The sequence below is a fragment of the Myotis myotis genome, unplaced genomic scaffold (genome assembly GCF_014108235.1).
Source record: "Myotis myotis isolate mMyoMyo1 unplaced genomic scaffold, mMyoMyo1.p scaffold_m19_p_1, whole genome shotgun sequence".
NCBI lineage: Eukaryota > Metazoa > Chordata > Mammalia > Chiroptera > Vespertilionidae > Myotis > Myotis myotis.
In genome coordinates, this window is record NW_023416313.1 from 188,726,075 (window position 1) to 188,751,823 (window position 25,749).

The 25,749-nt window shown below is 41.2% G+C and overlaps 1 protein-coding gene and 1 pseudogene across 1 annotated transcript; one reads left to right on the forward strand and one right to left on the reverse strand.

The window, feature by feature from the left end:
* Positions 1-1,778: 1,778 nt before the first annotated feature.
* TBPL2 (TATA-box binding protein like 2) lies at positions 1,779-24,734 on the reverse strand. The gene is made up of 7 exons (XM_036308058.1): positions 24,624-24,734; positions 21,466-21,923; positions 20,426-20,513; positions 17,836-17,927; positions 13,777-13,944; positions 9,658-9,752; positions 1,779-1,855 (listed from the first exon to the last, which is right to left on the reverse strand). Exons 1-7 carry the CDS (start codon positions 24,675-24,677, stop codon positions 1,779-1,781), a joined length of 1,032 nt encoding a protein of 343 aa, XP_036163951.1. The 5' UTR covers positions 24,678-24,734.
* On the forward strand, positions 5,243-5,948 carry LOC118655768 (annotated as a pseudogene).
* Positions 24,735-25,749: the final 1,015 nt, after the last annotated feature.

Sequence of the window (25,749 nt, forward strand, 5' to 3'; positions counted from 1 at the left end):
AACCTCTCTTGGCTTGTGTTCTCATCTGCTTAATGGAGAAGTACCTACCTAACCAGCATCGTGAGAATTACTAAGCGAACACGTTTAATAATCTGAGAATATTTTACAAATAGCTAGCCAGTGGAAACAGCCACACTACTGAACGTAGAAGTCACCTTTGTATCTTTCTGAAAGGATCATTTTAAAGTAATGGCCAACATTCCTCCCCTATCCACTCTGTCTGGGCCATGCTCTGAGAAAGAATTTGAACTAGATAGAAAATAACCTAAATAGGATTACTCCCAGTTTCTTTTTCAGGGAGGGGTAAATAAGGTGGGTCATAAGATTGTTAACAGCATAATTAGTGTTTGAATATGCTCCTAAACCACAGAAGGAAAAAAGAAAAGTGGGCGTAGAGGTCAAATTATCTAGACCAGTGATTCCCAAGGATTATTTTGGGAGGTTGTCAACTGATAACTGCCCTAAATTCTCTCGCTAGCAGGGACTTCCCTCCCAAGTTCCACACCTAGAGGTTCATAACTGCCAGCTAGGCAGCAATGATGTACCATGGCCACCAACTCGCTCTCCTCACAAATCTGTTTCCTCCTCTTGGGAAAGACATAATCACTACCACTTGGGGCTATGAGTCATGTTAGCCTTTTCCCTCCCTGTTAACCTCCGCATCTCCATCAAATGCTGATGACTCCACAAACTAATTAGGTCTTGAATCTAAACCCTTTGTTCCATCCTCTTAGTCTTATCTGATCTCTTTTAACACAATCCTATATAATAAAACCCTAATATGCAAATCAACCAAATGGCAGAACGACCAGTTGCTATGATGTGCACTGACCACCAGGGGGTGGATGCTCAATGCAGGAGCTGCCCTCTGGTGGTCAGGGAGCTCCTACAGGGGGAGCGCCACTCAGCCAGAAACAGGGCTCACGGCTGGCGACGTTGGCAGGAGCCTCTCCCGCCTCAGCAGCAGTGCTAAGAACCCCTTGGGGGACGTTTGCCTGCCAGCTTAGGCCCGCTTCCCTAAGCCTGCAGGTGGACATCCCCCAAGGGGTTCTGGACTGTGAGAGGGCACAGGCTGGGTGGAGGGACCCCTTCCCCCCAATGTATAAATGTCATGCACTGGGCCTCTAGTAGGATTATAAAGGCACACAAAAAGCAAAAATTCCCCATGCTGTTTCAAAATAGAGCTTACACTAAATCTGAATAGTTCCTGAAAGTTTAAGATTTATTTTTACGTGAGAGAATTTTCTCTGATCATTTCAAAAAAAAAAATGTGATTTTCCTCAAGGTTTCAGACTTTCGTTTCATTTGTATTCTGACAGGATCCTTCACAGTGCCTGTACCTGATAGCTAGGATCATTTAATCAATATTTTTAAAGGCAAAAAACAGACACATTGATTTCTCTCCTGCTAGATATTACAGATAGTATCTATTTTATGCAGTTATTTGAAATTTCTATATATCACCATGCATTTTCAGAGGACATGTTATGCTCTACATCTTTAACCAGAGCAGAACATTAAATTTTAATGATGCTACAAAATCATTCTAGCAAGGCCTTAAATCTCTCACATTCTGAAATAAGTTTACTTGTTTTAAAAATAACATACAAGAGTCATTTCAAATAAGAAGTTTTCTTCATTTCACATAGAATCACCTTTTAATAAGTCAAAATGTGCATGGAACATCTACAATTAAAGGTAGAAAAATCCAGTTGTTTCTGTCCTGGACTTACGCACATACTCATCAATATACTTTGAGATACTGAGTGATATACTACTCAGGCTTTTTTAAAACCCTTTAGAATGGGATAGATGTTTTCAAATGCTTCATAGATCTCAGAACGGTCTTTGGCACCTGTAAAGAAATCCAATTTTATATCATCTTTAAGAACAATCCCAAAATTTTCTTAAGACTAAAATTACATTGTCATCTCCAATTACTTCTAATATGATGAAGTGGCATTTATTTCTGGTAAAGACAAAAGAATTTAGTGATTACAGCCACTTTTCCACAAATGCACATGGCAGACCAGAGTTTTCTAGTACTTCCACTATGTGGGCATATCAGATCATCTTTAGCCACATAGGACTCACTATGAAATATGGAATGTTATCTCTAGGTGTGCCATGAATATAGCCCCAGAACACGACCTTCATCAGTACCTGTAGGCATTTAGCTACCAGCAAAAGAGACTTCCTTGGATCCACTTATCCCTAGCTAACATTTTGAATCTCTAACGTTGACTAACAGAGTGAGACACATTGGAGCAAAAGTTTTAAATGTCAGTGTATGTAAGAGATTACTAGAGGGGAAAATTGTACCACTGTCACCCCTTCTTAAATTTCCAGAGATCTTTTTAAAATTTTCAGAGATCTTTAATGATAGCAAACTTCTCTAGGAGTTAAAGAGATAAAAACATGAATTAGACATGGTCCCCGCCCTTGAGAGATATCATTCAGTCCCTACTCATCTCTCACCACCACCAACCACCACTAACTACTTCCACCTTCAAAGCACCTTGAGCTAAGGTTTGTGGCCTAGTATTACTTATGTATATGCGCTGTCAGTTAATCAGGAAATTACCTGGTATTATTGTGGGAAGGAGGCAAGGAGATTAGTGAAGGGAATATAAAAACTTAGCATGAAGAGGAATGGAAAATAGCTTAAGTTGATAAAGGCTTCCTTGGGAGCTACAAGGTTAGAGAGGAGGAAGGCTCAGTAAGAGAACAGAAATAACCTGTGGCTATCTGATTTAATTACAGGACTAATCACAGGGAATTACCAAAAGGAGGATCATCAGATTTGAGAAACAGGTAGAAATCAGCATTCAGAACCAAAGATGAGCTATCATTTTAAAAATGGCAAACGTTGGTAAGGCTATGGAGAAATAGGAACCCTCAGACATTGGTGATGGGACTGTCAAATGGCTCAGCCTCTACAGAAAAGTTTGGTGCTTCCTCAAAAAAAGTTAAAATAAGAATTACCACACGACCTGGCAATTCCACTTCTTGGTATGTATTCCCCCAAATTAAAAACAGGTACTCAATAACACACTTGTGGATGCCTGTTGATTGCGGCACTATTCAAAACAGCCAAGAAGGGAAACCACCTAAGTGTATATCAACAGATGACTGGATATAAAACTGGTGTACATATATAGCCGAATATTATTCAGCCATAAAAAGGAATCAGGTGCTGATACAGTCTACAGTGCAGATGAACCTCAAAAACTACCTGAGGGAAGCCAGACTCAAAAGGTTACATATGATTCTGTTTATATGAAGTAACCAGAATAGATAATTCCAGAAACAGAATGCACATTGGTAGTTATCAGGGGGTAGTGGGAGGGAGGAATAGGGAGAAACTACTTAATGAAAGGGATTTTTACTTTGAAGTAATGGAAATGTTTTGAACTAGACAGAAGTGGCAGTTGTACAACATTATGAATGTACTAAATGTCACTGAATTGTTCACTTTAAGATGGTTAATTTTGTGTTATGTGAATTCTACTTCAATAAATTCTTTAAAATGTTTTTACAGAATCAACGATGAAGTTTTTATGAGCTTAAGTATTTGAGAGATAAGGGGGAAAAGTTACTTATTCATTGCCAAGGCGTTTACTATCTGTCAGTCTCCACCCTCAAGCATGTGGGGGAGGGAAGAAGGTGAGTTATTGGCACAGATAACAGAAACTCTGAACCCTTGTGGTAGGAGAAACCCTGTCTCAGCAGATTTTTGTTACAACACTGAAATTTTAGTTTCTAAAGAGAATGGTTTTGTAGAAACCAAAGAGTGGGTTGGAGAAGAAATAAAACACCAGTATTACTGTATATTTAAAAAGAAAAGAAACTGCCTCTGGTTTGATGGACGTCTGGGGCTTCTGAATACATTTGAATAGAATAGCCTTCTTGTTAGGAGACAGTGAAGTATGTATAGCAAACACACTCACACTCCTTCCCCTTCTTCCCCCTTTCCCCGCAAATACCAAAACTAAGGTTCTTTTTACATTTCATTGAGGAATAGAGTATCTAGGTCCAGAATTTTGAGTAATTATGCAATTCAGTTTTAGCACAACACTTAAAAATCATACCTAAGAGCATTGCATTCAAGCCCAAAGACTGTAACATTCTGGTAGCCTCTGGCGAGCAGAAAACACTCATTGCCAAGAGATCATTCTTTTCTATCATAGGAAACCTTTAGACCAGCGGTTCTCAACCTGTGGGTCGTGACCCCTTTGGGGGTCGAACGATCCTTTCACAGGGGTCGCCTAAGACCATCGGAAAACACATATATAATTACATATTGTTTTTGTGATTAATCACTATGCTTTAATTTTGTTCAATTGGTAACAATGAAATTGGGGGTCACCACAACAAGAGGAACTGTATTAAAGGGTCGCGGCATTAGGAAGGTTGAGAACCACTGCTTTAGACACAAAGGGCTTTAGGGAGATTATCTAGTACAATTTCTTCACTTCATACTGGGGCCCAAGAAGTTGAAGTTCCCCTGAATAATGGATAGCAGCTATGGGAGAAGTTCTTGTGTATCCAGTGTTCCTTCTTTTGCACCCAAAGTCAACAAATAAACATTGCCAGGATTTGTAACTGGCAATGTTGTAACTGGGTATTAAAATAAGCGGATTTTGTCAGGTTAGTTAAATGTTTCCTCAATGAAATAAATTACTGGCATCAAAACTTTAAGGGAACCCAAAGCAATCTACAGATTCAATGCAATCCCCACCAAAATATCAATGGTACTTTTCATGGAACTAGAACAAATAATCCTAAAATTTATATGGAACCATAAAAGACCTCAAATAGTCACAGCAGTCTTGACAAAGAAGAGCAATATTGGAGGTATCACCCTATTTGATATCAAACTATACCACAAGGCTCTAGAAATCAAAACAGCTTGGTACTGGCATAAAAACAAACACATAGATCAATGGCACAGGACAGAGAGCCCAGAAATAAACTCAATCAATGACAAACGAGGTAAGAATGTACAATGGAGTATAGACAGTCTCTTCAGTAAATGGTGTTGAAAAAACTGGGAAGACGTGCAAAAAAATGAATACAGACAACTTTCTTATACCATACACAAGGGTAAACTCAACATGGATTAAAGACTTAAACTTAAGATCTAAACCCATAAAATTTTGGCTCCACAAAGGAGAGCACCAACAAAACAAAAAGGCAACCCTATTTTCATGGCACCTCACAAGCAGTAGGCTGCTTCAGGATGAAACTGAACATCCCTTTCCCAGCCACTGGCTTCCAGAAGCTCATTGAAGATGAATGCACACTCCATACCTTTTATGAGAAGTGTATGGCCACAGAAGTTGCTGCTGACGCTCTGGGAGAAGAATGGAAGGGTTATGTGGTTCCCGTCAGTGGTGGGAATAACAAACAAGGATTCCCATGAGGCAGACTAATGGCTTGCTTCTGAGTAAGGGGTATTCCTGTTACAGACCAAGGAGGACTGGAGAAAGAAAGTGCAAATCTGTTCGGGGCTGCACTGTGGATGCCAATCTCAGTGTTCTCAACTTGGTCATTGTAAACAAAGGAGAGAGAGATATTCTAGAGATACTCACTGTGCCACTGTGCCTCATTGCCTGAGGCCCAAAAGAGCTATCAGGATCCTCAAACTCTTCAATCTCTCTAAAGACCATGATGTCCACCACTATGTTGTGAGAAAGTCCCTAAACAAAGAAGGTAAGAATCCCAGGACCAAAGCACCCAATATTCAGCTTCTTGTTATTCCACATGTCCTGCAACACAAACATTGGCCTATTGCTCTGAAGAAACAGCATCCGAAGAAAAATGAGTAGGCTAAACTTTTTGCTAAGAGAATGAAGGAACCCAAACAAAAATACCAGGAACAGATTGCCAAGAGACATATGCTGTCCTCTCTGAGGGCTTCTACCTCAGAGTCCAATCAAAAATGAAATTTTCTGCCCTGCTGGTTGAACATCAACCCATACATGACTCAGGAGGTCACAGTTGGATGCCCCATCAGGCACATGCCGGGGTTGCAGGCTCAATCCTAGTAGAGGGCGTGCAGAAAGCAGCCGATCAATGATTCTCTCTCATCATTGATGTTTCTATCGCTCTCTCTCTCCTTCTCCCTTCCTCTCTGAAATCACTATATATGAGATTTTCTAAGAATAACAAATAAGGAAAGACATTAAAAGACAAAAAGGCAACCTACAGAATGGGAGAGAGATTTGAAAATAATATATCCAATAAGGGGTAAATATCCAATATATATATAAAGAACTCATACAGTTCAACATCAAAAAAGCAAACAATTAGAAAATGGGCAGAGGACATAAATAGACATGTTTACAAAGAGGACATACATATGGCCAACAGACACACGAAAAGATGTTCATAAGGAAAATTGTCAACTATAATTGAAAAATACATTTAAAAATACTGTATGTAAACAGCAAAAAAACCCACAAAACAATAAAAAACTTAAAGGAACCCTAAAGTGGCCCCATATTTCTTTTAATAATCATTCAATAATCAAACATCCCAGTTTGTAGCACCAGACTTCAATTAGGTGATTCTTGCCTTTTAAACAACACTTACCAGTCTTTTCCTTCAGTTATAATGACCACCACTTTGGGGGATAAACAGAATTCCTAAGTTTGGTGACGGAGGTGGAAATTCTGTGATTGTGGACTGCAGAAAAAAACTGGCTTTGAGATCAAATGATATGAGCTCAAAAGCCAGCTCTACCATTAACTAGCTCTGAAATCACAGGCAAATTGTTTACCTTCTGAGTTTCAGTTTCCTCACTTATAAAATAAGGACAATAGTCTTTCTCATAGGGTTGTTATCAAGAGTTAAGTAAGGGAAGGCTGCCGGGGTTCTTGTTCCAGCATCTAGAAGGGTTCAGCAATCTGGAAAAAGGCTGTTTGTGTAATTTTAAAGAGTCCAGAGACGAAGCATAATTTCGAAAGGCATTTGGGGGTCAGAGGAGTTTAGCTAAAAGGATCTCCTCATCTCAGAACCCCATGCTTTTTATTAACACAAATTGTCCTGAGGTGAGGCAGAGATATACACTTCAAAAGGTCAGGGTTTCGTATATTAAGTCCATTGTCAGATTGGAAGAATTAGCCTATGGCTGTTCAGGTGTTTGGCCAGTAGGAGGCAATAACCTGTAGATTAAGATGCCCTGAGCTGTCTGGCAGCAAACAGTCATCCCTTTTCAGGTTTGAGGAAATGCCTTTAGCCATTCCCAACAGCTGATAACATATGTGACTCAGCCCTTGTTGAGCCCCAAAGTTCCATCAACCTTTTGATGAAACTCTTGAAATTATGACATGCCAGAATTGGCTTCCAGCAGAAGGCTTGTAAAGAGTCCTTTTGAACCTTAACATTTTACAAAATCTAAGCTATTAAAAAAATCTAAGCCATTTTATTGCTCTAGAGATGGGGATGTGTTATATTCACTTTTATATCTTCAGCAGCTAAAATGTATGTTTTCTAGTAAGCACTCAAAGTTTATTAAACATCTCTCATCTCTCAATAAGAGTTTGTAAGCTTATCCTACCCTTTAGGCAACCCAAATATCAATTTCCAATTCTACTTGGATTTCCTAATCATATTCTTACACCAAGTCATTACTACACATTTTATTTTCCCAAGTGATATCATATATACTAGTATATACTAGAGATCCGGTGCACAACATTCATGCACTGGGAGGGGGGTGTCCCTCAGCCTGGTCTGCGCCCTCTCACAGTCTGGGACCCCTTGGGGGATGTCTGACTGATGGCTTAGGCCCACTCCCCGCCACCGCTGCTGTACTCGCTAACTGTGAGCCTGGCTTCTGGCTAAGAGATGCTCCCCTTGTGGGAGCACACTGACAACCAGGGGGCAGCTCCTGTGTTGAGCATCTGTCCTCTGGTGGTCAGTGCGCATCATAGTGACTGGTCGTTCCACCGTTTGGTTGATTTGCATATTAGCCTTTTATTATATAGGATAAGTCAACTGGAAAAATATAACAAAGAGTAATTATTTTAAATGCATACAAATCTTTAGGGGGGAAAAACTAATAAAAACTAAGTGGACAAAAGGAGTAAGTTACGTACCCACTATTTACAAAAGCTAAAATGATCTTTATTGGATACTAGAGGCCCAATGCACGAATTTGTACACAGGTGGGGTCCCTCCGCCTGGCCGGTGATCGGGGCTGATCGGGGCATCTCGCCCAGTCGGATAGGGGATGATCAGGGTTGGCTGGCAGGGGGGCATGGTAGGGGCCATGGGAGGTTGGCCAGCCATGGGAGTTGGCTGTGGGAGTGCACTGACCACCAGGGGGGAAGCTCCTGCATTGAGCATCTGCCCCTTGGTGGTCAGTGTGCGTCATAGCGACTGCTCAACTGGTCATTTGGTCGTTTGGCTCAGTGGATAGAGCGTTGGCCTGTGGACTGAAGGGTCCCAGGTTCGATTCTGGTCAAGGGCATGTACCTTGGTTGTGGGCACATCCCCAGTGGGGGAGTGTGCAGGAGGCAACTGATCGATGTTTCTTGCTCATTGATGTTTCTAACTCTCTGTCCCTCTCCCTTCCTCTCTGTAAAAAATCAATAAAATATATATTTTTTAAAAAAAGGTTAAAGCAGTGAGATAATTCCCACTTGTAAAAAGAAAGTTTTCTCTTATGTTATTTTGTTTTTTAGTGCTGCTGAGGATTTTTATTTTTTTTATTTTTATTTTTTTAAAATATATTTTATTGATTTTTTACAGAGAGGAAGAGAGAGAGATAGAGAGTTAGAAACATCGATGAAAGAGAAACATCGATCAGCTGCCTCCTGCACATCCCCCACTGGGGAAGTGCCCACAACCCAGGTACATGCCCTTGACCGGAATCGAACCCGGGACCTTTCAGTCCGCAAGCCGATGCTCTATCCACTGAGCCAAACCGGTTTCAGCATGCTGAGGATTTTTAAAAAGATACTTCTATACATTGCTGGTATGACATAGGAGAACTGTATTGTACATCCCTTCAAAAACAGTTTAGCCCGGCTGGCGTGGCTCAGTGGTTGAGCATCGACCTATGAACCGGGAGGTCACGGTTCTATTCTGGTCAGGGCACATGCTGGTTGTAGGTTAAAAGCCTTCATAAAGAGTTTATAACAAGGAGTCACTTTACATATGTTACAATGGTTAATAAAAAGGCAGGATGTAAATATGAATACATGCCAAAATGACATAAAAACACAAAAAAGTTACATTGTTTTGGGTATTGGGACTGATGGGTGAAGTTATATTCCAGTGGTTCTCAACCTTCCTAATGCTGTGACCCTTTAATACAGTTCCTCATGCTGTGGTGACCCCCAACCATAAAATTATTTTTGTTGCTACTTCCTAACTGTAATTTTGCTACTGTAAACAATACGTAATTATATATGTGTTTTCTGATGGTCTTAGGCAATCCCTGTGAAAGGGTCGTTCGACCCCCAAAGGGGTCGCGACCCATAGGTTGAGAACCACTGTTATATTCCTTTCTGCTCCCCCCCCCCCCCGCAGGTATTCTATAATAGAATTACTTTATAATGGTGAACAAAGCTATTTAAAAGGAAAACCAAAGCACACGCATAGCTACTGAATTTTAGAAAGTCAGAAAATAATTTTAGAACTTACCTGTCAACACAACTTTTCCAGATACGAAGATAAGCAGCACAATTCGTGGCTTTACCATTCTATAAATAAGGCCAGGAAACAGTTCAGGTTCATAACTGTTAAGATGTAAAAGGAAAAAGTTAAAAATAGCACTATAACTACTTTCCCATAATATTCCAGACCCAGTATATATTAAAGCTGCATATTAAAGCAGTTTTAAAAAGCTATTTTGCCAAAAACCTTTTGGCCATTTTGATAAACTGGCCTTGAGCATCCTAGGTAATTGCTTGTGCCAGTCAAGACCAGAATTTATTTTGGGTCATGATATTCTTTTCAAGTGCATGTCATCCTAAGCTATTAGAAATTAAGGTAACTTAAGGTATCAGATTCAATTTATTAAAATCTTGTTGGTTAAATGTTCACCATCTTCCCAAAAAAGTCTGTTGATAAAAATACATAAACACGTTTCCTAAATTTTCCAAGTTCCCCCAATAATGAGCATATTTTGTATGCTCATTATGAGCTGATAAAGTTATCACTTTTAGCTGCTAGACCTAAAAAATTTTCTAAACCACTGTTTTTTTGTCTTTGGACAGGTACTATATAAAGAAAGAAAACTAAGCTATTCTAACTTTTAAAAATTCAGGATTTGTTCCTATACATAGTAACTCACTGTTATTTACTACTAAATAGTAAGCTGGCTGCTCCACGGAGCAAAGGATGATAGGGCTAAGAACTGCTTCTCCACACTCCAGCACAAAGAAGAGCAGCTGCCCTGCCAATGTGGCTTAGTTGTTAGAGCGTCAGCCGGAGCACTGAAGGGTCGCAGATTCGATTCCCAGTCAAGGGTACGTAGCTGGGTTGCAGGTTTGATCCCTGGCCCTGGCCGGGGGTGTGTGTGTGTGAGGCAACCAATTGATGTGTCTCTCTCACATCAATGTTTCTTTCTCTCTCTCCCTCCCTACCTTCCACTCTCTCTAAAAATCAGAGAGGGGAAAATATATCCTCAGGCGAGTATTAACAAAAAAGAAAAAAGAAGAGAGAATTGGAAAAGCTTGAGGAGTCTACAAAAGAGAGGTCAGGAAGAGGAAGCTGATAAAAATATTATTTTTAAAAATATATTTTTTATTGATTTTTTACAGAGAGGAAGGGAGAGGGATAGAGAGTTAGAAACATCAATGAGATAGAAACATCTATCAGCTGCCTCTTGCACACCCCCTACTGGGGCTGTGCCTACAACCAAGGTGCATGCCCTTGACCAGAATCGAACCCGGGACCCTTCAGTCGGCAGGCCGTCGCTCTATCCACTGAGCCAAACCAGCTAGGGCTGATAAAACTATTCTTGAAACCATTGCTAATGGAGAACAGATATAAGAAAAAGAAGATATCTGAGAAATGGAACACTAGAATACACATGAATAGTTGCAACTAAGGGAATCCAGGTGACATGAAAAACCCCATTCCATTTTGCAAAGACCGATTCAACAGCAGATGTGAACTCTCGGATTGGCTCCAGGAAGAGACATCACAGTGGCTGCCCTTCAAAGGTACACAAAGATTGCTGTGAGTGGTCCTACCACATCACTCTACCTGTCAAAACTTCTACCCATTAACCACTTCCTGACACCGGAAGACGATGAGACCAGCTGGAGCCTTGGAAAACCCCATGGGAACTAGAAAGGGAGGCTGAGGGCACAGAGGGAATGTTTTCATTTGATTTCCCAGCTGAATCTTAGGATTCTAAGAGGGACAAGAGAAAAAAAAAAGTATGTAAGTGATGGTGTACTGCATTTGGCTTTCAGAACTATGGTTTTAAGGTGCCAGAAAAAGAATCTCCTGATTGCCCTAACCGGTTTGGCTCAGTGGATAGAGCGTCGGCCTGCAGACTCAAGGGTTCCAGGTTTGATTCCGGTCAAGGGCATGTACCTTGGTTGGGGGCACATCCCCAGTAGGGGGTGTGCAGGAGGCAGCTGATCGATGTTTCTCTCTCATCGATGTTTCTAACTCTCAGTCCCTCTCCCTTCCTCTCTGTAAAAAATCAATAAGATATATTTTTTTAAAAAATAATCTCCTGATTGAATACTTACTTCATTGTATTTATTCTCTGCCTCAATTTCAAGAGAAGGTTGAGGTAGAAAAAAGAAAAAGAGGTTTTGGTTAGGGAAGGAGAACACTTCATGAGGACTGAGAATAACAAACACCTGCCAATCTCTGGGCCAACCCAAATTCGACTTATTGTTCAAGTCTCAGCTTAAATGTCACTTCCCTTAAGAAGTCTTCCTTGACCTCCACACCTCCCCGATTACATCAGCCTGTTTGATGGTACCGGAGCACTCCCAGGTGGAGGGGGAGTTCATCCTTCAGAGTTACCATATTTCACTATTGTCTTTGGTTTGTGTGTCTTCCCTTCAGACGGTGAACTCCATGAGGGCAAGGGACCATGGCTGCATTGATTGTCACTGTCACCATAGCATCTGCTAACTGGTAGCCACCTAGATTTCACTCGTTTAAAAAATGTTTATTATCAGGATATCTTTGACTTTAAAATCAAAGAGAAGGGAAAAACTGCTCAGGGAAAACAGAAAACAATGATATCATAGGAAGATTGATGGAGAAGATTCCAGTAACAAGGAAGATGTCTGTATTACCAAATGCTGATACTTACAAATTTGTAGAACCTGGGAAATCAAATGAACTTGAGGTTTTAACGTAAGGCAAACTTGACCTGATAATTTGAACGGGTGTGTGCCATGGTTGCCCGCAGGGCTACGGGCAATTAAAGATCATGTTAAAGATATAACCTGCTGGTAAAAGAGTGCCCGATGTCACAAACATAATCTAAGGATATAATCCATAATTTAAGGATGGAGGCTGATGGAGAACATTTGGGAGAGGCAAGAATGAGACTAGAATGAGGCAGCTGTGGGAATACAAAGCAGGCTTCCTTGCCAAATTAAAATAAAATAATGGCCCTGATCGGTTTGGCTCAGTGGATAGAGCATCAGCCTGCGGACTCAAGGGTCCCAGGTTTGATTCCGGTCAAGGGCATGTACCTTGGTTGCGGGCACATCCCCAGTGGGGAGTGTTCAGGAGGCAGCTGATCGATGTTTCTCTCTCATCGATGTTTCTAACTCTCTATCCCTCTCCCTTCCTCTCTGTAAAAAATCAATAAAATATTTTTTTTTTTTTTTAAAAAAAGGAGCATCTGTGATTCCAGGCCAGTGCAAGTACCCAGGCCCATATATCCCAAGGGGAGGTGAGATTTGGTGTTGACCAGTCCAGCGGTTGCCAACCTTTCGGATCTCACAGACCACCGGTGGTCCATGGACCACCGGTTGGCGACTGCTGGACCAGTCAAACTCCAGCACTGTTCTCTAAGAGCCTGAGATGGATGGGAGAAGCCCTGAAGTAGCTTGAGGGGGAGGAGGAGCAGAAGAGAGAGAAGGAGAGGGAGGGGAGGGAGGAGAAGGATGAGGGGGAGGAGCAGCAGCAGTAGCATTTGTTGGTGAGATGAAAAGTTACATTTAAAGAAGCCAGGCAGGCTGGAGATACTCCCCTAGGAATATGAGTACTACAGAAGAAATTGTGCTGGGACACACACACACACACACACACACACACACAGCCACCACCCTCAAACGACCCAACAGGACAAACATGAGATGGAGCTGTCTTCATAGAACATGTTGTGACTATTCTTTTCTCACCTTCTCTTCAACCCTTTCTCCCCTCACCAGCTGTCAGCTCCTTCTGACTAGCCTACCCCATCCCATACCCCTTCTTTCCCTCCACTGCCGTCACCTCCAAGCCAGATGTGCAGTTTTAGAAATCTCTACATTGAAGGTATTTTGTGGGCCACTGTCCAGCAGCTCATTGGCATTGCCTGTGAGCTTGTTAGAACTACAAATTCTAAGCTATCTGGGTGGTTACTACTCAATTTAATTTAAGAACTATTACTTCAAAAGATTGAACATATATGGTAACTAATGAGGACTTAGGCACAGCATCTTAACCCTTTCACATACTGTGCCTTTACACACACAAAAAGGATACTTCTTCTAAAAGATCCACTGTAAAAGCAGCCCATAATCCAGCTTAATATGCTGGCAAACTCAAAGTCAGGTTTTATAAGAGTCATACCTACTGAACTGCTGATGGGTTAGCACCAAACCTTCCAGCCTGATGGGAAATCTCACATCACAGCTTCCAACCATGTTCTGAATTTTAAAATCGAGGAATCTGGCGGGGAACCCAAGCTTCTGCACCACACGAGCATACTTTCTCGCCGCAAGTCGAGACTGCTCTTCGCTGGGGAGGGGCAAACGTGTTTAAAGATGACAAGTCACCATGTCCTCCATATGACTTGGGCTGTATTCACACACTCCTTTGATTGTATTTCTACCTTTATACCATGTTTATCTTTTAAAGTACACTATGAGTCTGTAGACTTGCAGCATGAGAACCTACATCCTCTAGCCTTGTCTCTGGCACCTAGTAAACAGTATGGTACCAAGTACAGTTGTTGAACTGAATCATAAACATATTTTTGTGTTAATTCATCCTCTATCACATATAAGATATTTTTTTTCTTGGTTTCAGTGTTTTTAGATAAAACTAACTATTCCACTGGTTCTCACAGTGTGTCCTCAGACCAGCAGCAGCAGCACCACCACCACCTGGGAACTTGTTAGAATGCAGAGTCCCAGGTTCCGTCTCAGAGTTATAGACAATCTGGGGGTGGGGCCCTTCAGTGACTGTGATGCTCACTAAAGTTTTAGAACCATCCATTTAGATAGAAACAGCAGCAACAAAAATAAGGACAAATGCATATATATATATATATAAGTATATCTCAACATGAAGAAGACGCATGCCAATTGAACAGCACAGACATGACCCATGATGTAGGACTTGGGTCTTTATGGGGCAAAATTATATTTTAACAAAAACGTGAAAATACTTCAAAACCTGCCCAGTTCTGCTCAGGCTTTCTCACACAATTGTTACTGAACTCATCCAATATGAGAAATAAATAAATAAATAAATAAATAAATAAATAAATAATTCATCCAGCTTTGTGGTTCTGTTCTAAGTGCTTGTCCTATTCCAACCTTAAACCCCTGTCAGAACATGTGAAATCCTGAGACCTGAGGCTTTCGTTTTCATTAGGTACTTTTCAATGGTCACTGCTCAAACAAAAGAATGAGTAGCAGGGGTTGCCAAACTGGGGCAACACCTGGTGGGTGAATCATGTGAACTCCACCTGCTCCTATGGGTTGGCCCATCTTTAAGATGAAACTCAGAAACATCTGAAAGAGAAGCCAGGTGGAATGTGTTTGCTGGACCAAAGAAAGTGTTCTATTCGCTTTCTATCTGGATTCTTCCCAACACTGTATTCATTACAATTCTTAATTGTATTCATTACTTCACCTACTTTGCCTCACTTCACGCTGATTCTCCTCACCCACTTCTAACTCCTGGAATGTCCCTAGCAAGACCATGTCCCCAAGTTAGCAGTGAAACAAAATGTTTTTATTTTGAAAAACTACATTTTGCCTAATTGACCCCTTACATTTCCTATGTGTTTATAAGATCAAGTTTCAAAGGTTTCATTACCATGTAGTTTCTTGGGATATCAGTTATTACTATCACATAGACATTTCCAATAAAAAAAAAACTAACAAAGACTACATACATGTTATCGTACAAACATTAGAAAATATAGAGTAAGCCCTAACTGGTTTGGCTCAGTGGATAGAGCATCAGCCTGGGGACTCAAGGGTCCCAGGTTCGATTCCAGTCAAGGGCATGTGCCTTGGTTGTGGGCACATTCCCAGTAGGAAGTGTGCAGGAGGCAGCTGATCAATGTTTCTCTCTCATCGATGTTTCTAACTCTATCCCTCTCCCTTCCTCTCTGTAAAAAATCAATAAAATATATTTTAAAAAAAGAAAGAAAATATAGATTAAGAACCTTGAAGTGGCACACCAGTGGTGAAAGCCACTGATAAATTTGATCCTTTTGCTCTTTTCCCTCACCATGCACACTCTGGTTATTACAACTAAAGAGAAGAGGCTTGGCAAATTTGTGAAGATAATTCTGATATCTCTACTAACCAAATGTTCACAACTCTCTATCCAAAACTCAAGAACCAGATAGGTTTGAATAACAATATCTCTTATTATCTGAATTCACTATCCTCTTTCACTATCAGATGTTAGGAACCAAGTAAATTCAGGTAGGGAAAGATATTAATGAATGCATGAGCATATTTTTAAAGTGAAGGTTGGATAATAAACCTACAATTTAGTTGCCTGCTCTTCCCTTCCCAAACTTAACCCAATATGACCATCCTTCCAACTCAATATATGTGCATGTATTTTAATGGCTAAATGCAATTTTATTTTATGATCTAATCAAACCTCCATTACGTTTAATTTGTTTCTCCCCTGTTTTAGACAATACCGAAATGAACATACTTGCAGATAATCTTGCAGAGTTGTCCAATATTGACTTAACAGTGGAGACTTCTAGGTCTAAGGATACACAGATCAACAAAAGAAAAAGCCTAGAAACTTACTCAAATACATGTAAAAAAAAACTTAACTATAAAAACAGGTTGGGGCGGGGAATGGAGTAAGGATGGATTCTTCAATAAATGTATTGGGCACTGATTGGCCATTTGAAAAAAATATTTATCTTACATTGAAGTAAAATTCTAGACCTGCTCTGCTCAATATGGTAGCCCTGGTTACACATGGATATTTAAATTTAAATTAACTAAAATTAAATTTAAAATTCAGTTTGTTGTTTTACCTATATTTCAAGTGTTCAAAAGGCACGTGTAACTAGGGGCTACCACAGTGGACAGAACAGATATAGAACATTCTATCATCTGGAGCAAGCTCTAGAGCAGTGGTTCTCAACCTTCTGGCCCTTTAAATATAGCTCCTCATGTTGTGACCCAACCATAAAATTATTTTCGTTGCTACTTCATAACTGTCATGTTGCTACTGTTATGAATCGTCATGTAAACATCTGATATGCAGGATGGGCTTAGGCGACCCCTGTGAAAGGGCCGTTCGACCGCCAAAGGGGTCGCGACCCACAGGTTGAGAACCGCTGCTCTAGAGGCATCAAAATATCCACTTCCCTTCCTCAGTGCAAAGCAGGACCTGAAAAAGGCCAGAAAAATATATGGAGGTCAATATTTACATAATGTTGTACATGAAGAATGACTTCCTAATCATGAAGACAAACATTGAAACTGTAAAGAAAAAAATTGGGTAGACTAACTATGCACGAAAATATTTTCATTGTGTAAAAATAAAACCCAAAGTTATAAAACACCATAACATTCATCTGAGAAAAATACTTACAGCATAAAATGGTGAAAATACTTAAATATCTTCACAGAATATTGGGCAAAAGACAAATATCTTCAAAGAATATTGGGCAGAAAACAATAGGCAGTTTATATGCTTATGAAAAATTAGTCTCACTAGTAAATCAAAGAAATGTCATTAAAACAACATAGCTTTTTGCCAATCAATTTGACAAATATAAAACATATGAACACCAGTGTTCATTGGAGAACACGAACACTCAGTGCATCTCTAGAATGAGGGGAAATGGGCACAGCCTCTCAGGAGGCCAATTTGCTACTCATCTTGAATAGTCAGGAGGAGCAGCAGCTCCCCACTACACTTTCCTGGTGACAGGCTCTACATCAGCACAGCACACGGTTGTCTCTGCATGAGGTCCTGGGAAGACGAGCCTTTTAAGAGATGCCTCCTGAGCTAATGCTCAAGCTAATGGTCAAGAAACAGCTAATTCCCTTCCTGTAAAGAGTCCTACCCATTTATCGGCAATGTGGGAAATACACGAAAACTACATCCCCGGGTGTACAACAGGCTTTATCCCTATGGTAGCTTATTTTCTTTTTACTGCACCTTAAAAACAAGCTGTAACAGCCTAGTGAAGCCCCCTTAGTTCAAGAGGGGACAGTAAAGTGGGATAGAAGTCAGCATTATGGGACTGAATGTTTTTAACTCAAAATTTGGCATTGCATGAACTTAACTCTTTATTTAGCCAAGTATTTTGCTTCTCCATGTGTCTTAGGACAATAATGTTATCCTTCCTTACTTTGCATACTGAATTCTTCCTCTAGTAGGGATGGGGGTGGGGGGTGTTCCTCATACCTTTTGGCTCCTGTGCAGACCATTTTCCCGGAACTAAATATGAGGGCTGTTGTCCTGGGCTCTCGGATCCTCATTATGACAGCAGCAAACCTCTATACACAGAAGCCAAAAGGACAGTTAGCCTCTGCTAGAGCCAACACTGTTCCAGTTGAAAAGCTGAGCTGGGATGAAAACAGTCTTGAGTAAACTGAGATTGGACGGGAAAACTAAACAATGCCTGGGTCTATTCTGCCCACAATTAAGGTTAAATACCAAAGAGGGTCATGAAGCTAAATTTGAGGGCCCGATATGTTCCAGGCCCTATTCTAAGAGCTGTACAAGGTTTCTCTCATTTATCCTCATAACAGGATTCAGGTAAGTCCATGATTATCCCCATTTCATACACAGGGAGACTATGTGGTTATTTAACTTCCAACATTCCACAGGCAATGTTAAAGGTGAGATCTAAAACCACCTCTTTATTTCAAAGTATCTTTGAAAAAACTGAAAAGGAATGTTACAGACTTGCCAGACTGAAGAAGGTACTACATAGCAGCCGAAACAAAGAACAGAATATGTATATTGATAGGCATGCTGAAGATGAATGACAAAAAATTGATCCGTCAAGTTCTCGCCTGCCATAGTAGTTCTCCAAGAGTGGTCCACAGGCCGGGAGCACAGGCAACCCTCCAGGTGGGCAGATGCAGGGCAGGGCTGAGGGCCACCAGCCTGCCACACTGACATGTCACTTAGTGTCCTGCTCTTCCTACTGGTCCTATACAGACACTCCCTTGCCCTTCTCTTCCCCGCCCCTCACCCCACACTCTCCCTTGAAGTTGGGAAGGAAACTGGCCCGGGTACTATGCAAGAAGACTTCAAGTTCTACGGGTCAGATCTACTCCACAGGACCAAGGTGGGGCTGGCAAGTTCAGATTTGAAGTGTTAGCAGATAGTAAAAGAACCCCGAGTCAGAAATACATACAGTTGATCAAGTCCTATTAACGATTTCCTGGTGTTTACTAAAAAGATAGCATTCTTGCCTTGGCTGGTATGGCTCGGTGGTTAGAGTGTTGGCCTGCGCACCAAAGGGTCTTGGGTTCAATTCGGAGTTAAGGGCTCATGCAGGTTAAACGTCTGGCCTTGGTCGGAGCACATGCACGAGGTAACCTATCAATGCATCTCTCTCACATCAATGTTTCTCTCTGTCTCTGCTTCTGCCTCCTCTCTCTCCCCCTCCTTTCCTCCCTTTCGCTCTCTCTAAAAATCAACAGGAAAAAGAAATCCTCAGGTGAGGATTAACAAACAAAAACAGATAGTACTCTCACCCAGTACCATTTTGTCACATTCTAATGATAGCTTAAGTGCAAGACAAGTTCTTTGGCTGTGAAGTCCAAGTTTGGACACGTCCTATACACTGAAATAAAATGAGGCGAGAGCTGAGGATGGTAGAGAATAAAATATGCTTAAAGTGCTGACTGCTCAAAAGTGTAGTCAATCATTGCAGCAGCTAAAAGAGCCTTGTGTTTCTGTCCAGCTATGTGAAATATTAAAAGGAAAGCTATATTGCATTTGGGTAACATTCAGGTAACATTTGGATTCAGATGTCAGCAATGACAATACCACAACAGCAAAAAACAAATCGTCTATAAAGAGTCGATGCTGGCAAGGTCCTCTGGGTTCCTATCAAAGTGGTCTTTTTCATCTAACTTCATAATCCTCCACCACCCAAGACAGTGAACTTTTTCCCAGGTCTTACTCAATTTTGTACTCCTTTGCACAGAGCCTGCCAAATCATTAAATGTAAATCAAACTAACAAATCCATTTCCTAGGGAAATAGGCCACTGAAATGGGATGCCTGGCCTTAGCAGGACACAAGAAAGAATAGATTTTATTAAACTTTGAAGCAGGGTAGGAATTCCTTGAATCTTACATTAGTAAGAAGAAGCTTGAATTTTACACTTTAAACAATTTAGCTTTCTCAAAGAAGAGAAGCTGTAACTGGAAAAATACCCAAGTGCCAGCTAGGCAGGACAACATTTAGAAAAATTATTTCTAAAAATATGATATCATTTTAAAAAACTTAACACCCCCATAGTCAGGCTGAAAATAGTCATACTGAAATGAAAAAAACCTTCTGAATGAAAATGGAAAGATCTTAACTTTTAGGAATTGCTCAATTATTGCTTTATTCAGAATAGAGAATGAGATTATTTTTTAGAACTTCAAAACAGACAGTGAGGCAATTAACCTTTTGAGTTACCCAAAGGCAGTGGTTCTCAACCTTGGCTGCACATTAGAATCACCTGGGAATCTTTTTAAAATCCTGATTTCTGGGCCTCATCCTCCAGAAATTCTGTTTCTTTGTTATGGGGTGAGGCCACAACATTAGTAACAAAGAAACAGAATTTCCGGAGGATGAGGCCCAGAAATCAGGATTTTAAAAAGATTCCCAGGTGATTCTAATGTGCAGCCAAGGTTGAGAACCACTGCCCAAAGGTTTCCACTAACACATATTCTCTTTTTAAAAAATAAAACAAAGAAATAAATCAATATCTTGATCATATGGAAGTAAGTAAATCTAAGAGGAAGCTAACTGTTGAGAAAGCTTACCTTTGGGTTATATTCTGCATTTTTTGCATGCAAAGCTATTTTCTTCAGATCCAATTTACAGGCAAGGTTTGCAGTGGAAACTATATTCCTAAAGGGATAAGTCAACTTAGAAAATTATATAGGATATAAAAATTGAAAAAGAATTGAAACTAATCTCCTCACTTCATAGGTTGTACATTAGTCATTTTGTAGAGCAGGCCCGAGAAATCATTTGGTCTGGCCGTCATTAGGGGTGAGTTAATTAAATGTTTGACCAAATATAGCAGAATGATTTTTAAGTTGCTAATTTTGTATGGCCCTCAAATGATGTTATAAATATCCAAATAGCCCTTGGCAGAAAAAAGGTTCCCCACCCCTGTTAGAGGGAGAATTATTCTAAATACTTAGTAACATGGTAAAATGTAAAAATTTGAAAGGGAGGTACTAAAGTAAAATAGTTTTTCCTAAAATGTTATGACTGGTTGACTAAAATTAAGTTCTAAATCTTTTTCAAAACTATGTCTCAAAATAGCTCAATTCAAATCAACTTGCAAATAGAATTCAGTTTTTACATCTTTATATTTTTTATGTTTAACCAACCCCAACCACAATTTTCAGCAACTACCGTGTCTTAGTAGAAATGCAATCTTTCAATAATGTACAGTGGGGCCTTGACTTACGGGTTTAATTCGTTCGGAGACTGAGCTCGTTAAGGAGCTCGTTAACTCAAATTACTCTGTCAACTCAGAGCAAAAAATCAGCGGAGAGACAGCTGGTATCTCAAAAAACTCGTTAGTCAGGACACTCGTAAGTCAAGGCCCCACTGTATATATTCTCAACGCTCTCTTAGGAGATCATGAATTAGTGTGTCATTTTACAGAAAACCAATCTGTCTAAAGCCACAATCTATTAAGAACTGATAAAACCAAGAATAATAAAATTTGAATAATAAAATTCTCTTCCTACATTACTATCCTGGAATTAGTGGTCATGACATTCAGAAATATAAAGCATGTACCCAGAAACACCACCCACTTAAAAAGCCCCAGCAAACCACTTACTGTAGTTGAGGCACAATCTCAGAACCTTCTGAAACAGGGGCCATTGGCGTCATGGGGGCTATGGACGCCAGAGGCAAGGTGTCTGGTTTCTCAGGAGAGTGCTGAACAGAGTCAGCATCACCAGGGTGCAGATGTGAGTGTGAATTTGATGAACTGCTGCTGTTTGCGCCCAGACCGACGTCCCGTTGGCTGGATAACGGCAGTTTACTTTGCGGACTTTGAGTTTTACAGTTTTCTTCATCCTCACCCTTGCTTCGAAGGACAGTCTGGTCTTTATTTTCTTGGGTAAGTTCATCTGGGAGGAAGCTAAGATCCACAGATGAGAAACCACCAGATGTTTCTTTGACTTCTTCAAGATGTGAATTAAACACAGCCTCCGGGTGGGATGAATTATATATGTAGACATCATAGGGTGCAACTGGGCTGAGCAGGGGCAACCCAGGTGGGGCGAGGTCATCCTAGGTGGTTCCCAAAACAGACAGACAAAACACAACAAACAGAACGGGATGTCACACCCCCAGGCTACTGCCATGGCCAGCAGGCAACGTACTCAGGATGAGAGGCAATGCATTGCAGCTGACCTGTCTCTCTCCACAAAGTATCACTGAAGTTCTATTAGTGTCACAACACACCTGACAGAAACAGAAAAGTATATCTTAAAGTCCAGAAAAAGCATTTTTTTTTTTTCATAAAATGCTTGTCCTACTTTAGTTAGGTCTGTAGTAAGTTGCCACTCTAAACCCAATTTTGTAATTGAGCAACCATGCTCTTCAGCGGTTCTCAACCTGTGGGTCCCGACCCCTTTGGCGGTCGAACGACCCTTTCACAGGGGTTGCCTAAGACTATCCTGCATATCAGATATTTACATAATGATTCATAACAGTAGCAACATTACAGTTATGAAGTAGCAACGAAAATAATTTTATGGTTGGGTCACAACATGAGGAACTGTATTTAAAGGGCCAGAAGGTTGAGAACCACTGCTCTAGATTATGTGTAGTTTGCAGAGAGTAGATTTACTCTACCCCTCAAATTGATTATAAACTTTAGTTGATTTAATTTTTTTTTTTAGAGTTTTACATTCATATTTTAAATAGAAGACCAATAAGTGAAAGGAAGTCTAAGATATAGCTTGAGTGCTAATCAAGGCTCCCCTGAGGACTCCGTGTTATTCCTTCTAGTCAAAGGAGAGGCCAGAAAACGTTCTAGTTATGTGAATTTGCAACAAGAAAACGTTATTGAAATTTAAATGGCAAGAACAGTTTAAATCATTATATTGTATTTCCAGTTGAGAGAAGGTTGCTCAACTTCCATTACTATCAATGAGGGAATAGGGTGTGTAACTTGAGGGAATCAGCTAGTGTAAAATTCATGGAGTTTTTATGGAAAAAATTGATTACCTTGGTACATATATTACCACCTGCTTTGCCCCGGTTGCAGGCCGAGAGTCTAGATTTTGAGCACTGCTTGCAGGATAACCTCATCCCTTAGAACAGCAGTTCTCAACCTGTGGGTCGCGACCCCTTTGGCGGTCGAACGACCCTTTCACAGGGGTCGCCTAAGACCATCCTGCATATCAGATATTTACATTACGATTCATAACAGTAGCAACATGACAGTTATGAAGTAGCAACGAAAATAATTTTATGGTTGGGTCACAACATGAGGAACTGTATTTAAAGGGCCAGAAGGTTGAGAACCACTGCCTTAGATTCTAAGGCTTAGAAGATCTTACTTCTGACAACAGAATACAAGAGACAGCTGGTATCTCAAAAAACTCGTTAGTCGGGACACTCGTAAGTCAAGGCCCCACTGCAGTTAGGAATGCCTCTTCATTTCTATCGTCTCCGTGAGGAAGCTACCTCAGCTAAGATAAAATGTCTGGCCAGATCCTATTCAATTGCTCTGGTTCTACAAGTCCAGCAGATGGCAGGGGTGACTAATTGATCAAAGAAAACACTTTGAAGAATGTGGTCATCCTCTTGAAATACAATGTTTGACCTTATTTCATTTTGAATTGCATAATTAGCTCCGATCTCCCCCCACCCCCACCCCACAGACTGACCCTAAGAAAAGTGAGGTGGCGATGATGGCCCCCATTCCTCCTCATGGTCTCCTTTGCCTCTTCAGTCCTGGCTGGGAAGGACCTAATCAGCCAATTTACACTAAAGCACCAATATCTGCAACAGTCAGTGCCTCCTCTTCTCCCCTCTGTGGCGTTTTAGCAGGGGGCAAAGCTCTCACCGAGGAAACTAAACTCCAACAAGGAATTAAAAATGGAGGGAAGGAGACTTCACGGGGGTGGTGATCACACAGTGCAATATACAGATGATGTACTATAGAATTGTACACCTGAAATCTATATGTTATTAACCAATGCCACCCTAATAAATTCAATTAAAAATAAATTAATTGAAAATGCAAGTAAACATGTTTAAAAACCACAAGAAATTTAAGGCAATGGCAACAAGATCTTGAAGGGGGGTGTTTTATGAGTTTACCTGTGGGAACACACCTTAGAGGCTGTCCTGATAGTGTCTTCCCTGCATCCTTGACCTTACATCTGAAGAAACTTATTTTTAAAACGGTTTTTGCAGAACCATGACTCGCTCATCTTTCCTAGAACCTTTCCTGCATGGGCCCTCCTCTGCTATGTTAAAGGCTATGGCACGTCACTATTTCTACCTCAGCCCTATCATTGTCTACTTTAAATTCCCCTTTCACCAGGCCCTCCTGTCCCCATAAGTTGCCCCCTTGCTTTTCTTTTCTCTTCTTTTTCTTTCTTTTTTCTTTTTTGAAGACGCCTTCCTCTCTCTTCTACAATACTTGACTCTAAAGATTTTTAAAATGGAAGAAAACAACACTTCGGAATCACGAACGGAAAGCAGCCACAGGCGCCTCCAATTCACATTTTGGATTCACTGTAGACCAGGGTCGAGGTCTGGCTAGCAACCTTTTGGCAAATGATTTCACTTCTCGAAGCTTCTATTTTTTCAGCTGAAAGATGGAGAGAGATAATCAAGCCCATCTCTTAGGGTCACTAGGGGTTTTATGAGATGAAGAAGGCAAAGCCCTGACAGCGCAGGACTTGGCGCTCAAAGCGCTGGGGCGGGACGCAGCCCCTGACGCTGGGTCGGTGCGGCAGCTTCCAGGCTCACCTGGGCGGTGCACCGGTCCAGGTAGAGCTCCAGGAACCGCTCCTCCCTCTCCATGCGCGGAGGTCCCACTCTTGGGCGGGGTTGGGGAGCGGATGCGGGGAAGCGCCCAGGTCGGTCGAGCTACGGCGGAGTTCGACCAGGCGCGCGGGGCGCACGAAGCATTTATTAGCCCCGCAGCCGCACGCGTGGAGGCGGGGCCGGGTCTGGGCCGGGGCGAGGGTGGGGCCGGGGTGCAGCCCCGCCCTGGCCACGCGCCCGCAGACGGCGCTTGTGAATGAATGATGAGCCAGGGCGGGGGATGCAGAACCTACACCGGCCCACGGCCACTGGGCAGAGGAGGGCTGGGGCTGGGGCTGGGGCTTGGAAGAGGCTCCTTGCCAAGGTGCCATCACCGCACGCTGCCCAAGCTGAGAAGCAACCGGGCCTGCAAACCGGGGAGATGTTCGTCAGTACCTGCAAATGCCTTTGCCTCCTGAAGGAGAGGACTCCGTGTTAGGAGCGTTAAAAGTGAACGGGTTGGACTGTAAGGAAATAAAGGGTTTCTCTTTTTCTTTGTTTTAAAGAAAATTTTTTTTCATCTCTTGAGCAGAGTGAGAGGAATTTGAGGCACCTTACCGAGTCAGATGTATTGCTTTTATGTTACGATCGTTTCTCACCTTCAAATCCCAGGTGTTTTTTCCAATCACGGAGACTTTAGGCAAGGCCCACATAAAAGAATGCTGCACAGTTAGGGTTGAGGCAGCTCAAGAAAACCAAATATACACAGGAATTTCCTCTTTCTTGAAATCCTTATTTTAATTTTCAGTGCCTCAGTTTCATAAGAACTTAAAAGCACAGAATGGTTCTATAAATAAAATTGATTTTTAAATGTAAGATATTTCAAAATGTACATGGAGACACATGTAAAACATGCCTTTTGGCTTTGAGAGCAGGGAACTCGGTTGCTCATCTTTGTATCTTTGTACCAAGCTCTTAGATGATCAATAAAACTTGATCGGTGGATGAAAATGTACTCAGAAGGGAACGCGGGAAGCACATGATAGTAATTTAGACACAGTACTCTAAGAATCAGATAACAGCAAAAATCTTACAGAATTCCTAATCAAGAATAGTAAACATTTTGATA

Excerpts from the sequence above, each read along its gene's own strand:
- TBPL2 (XM_036308058.1), bottom strand. The coding sequence starts at position 24,677 with ATGGAGAGGGAGGAGCGGTTCCTGGAGCTCTACCTGGACCGGTGCACC. Across the intron at positions 20,514-21,465 it reads GAGATTGTGCCTCAACTACA|GAATATAGTTTCCACTGCAA; the intron begins GTAAGTGGTTTG and ends TTATCCCTTTAG. Across the intron at positions 9,753-13,776 it reads ACCCATCAGCAGTTCAGTAG|TTATGAACCTGAACTGTTTC; the intron begins GTATGACTCTTA and ends ACATCTTAACAG.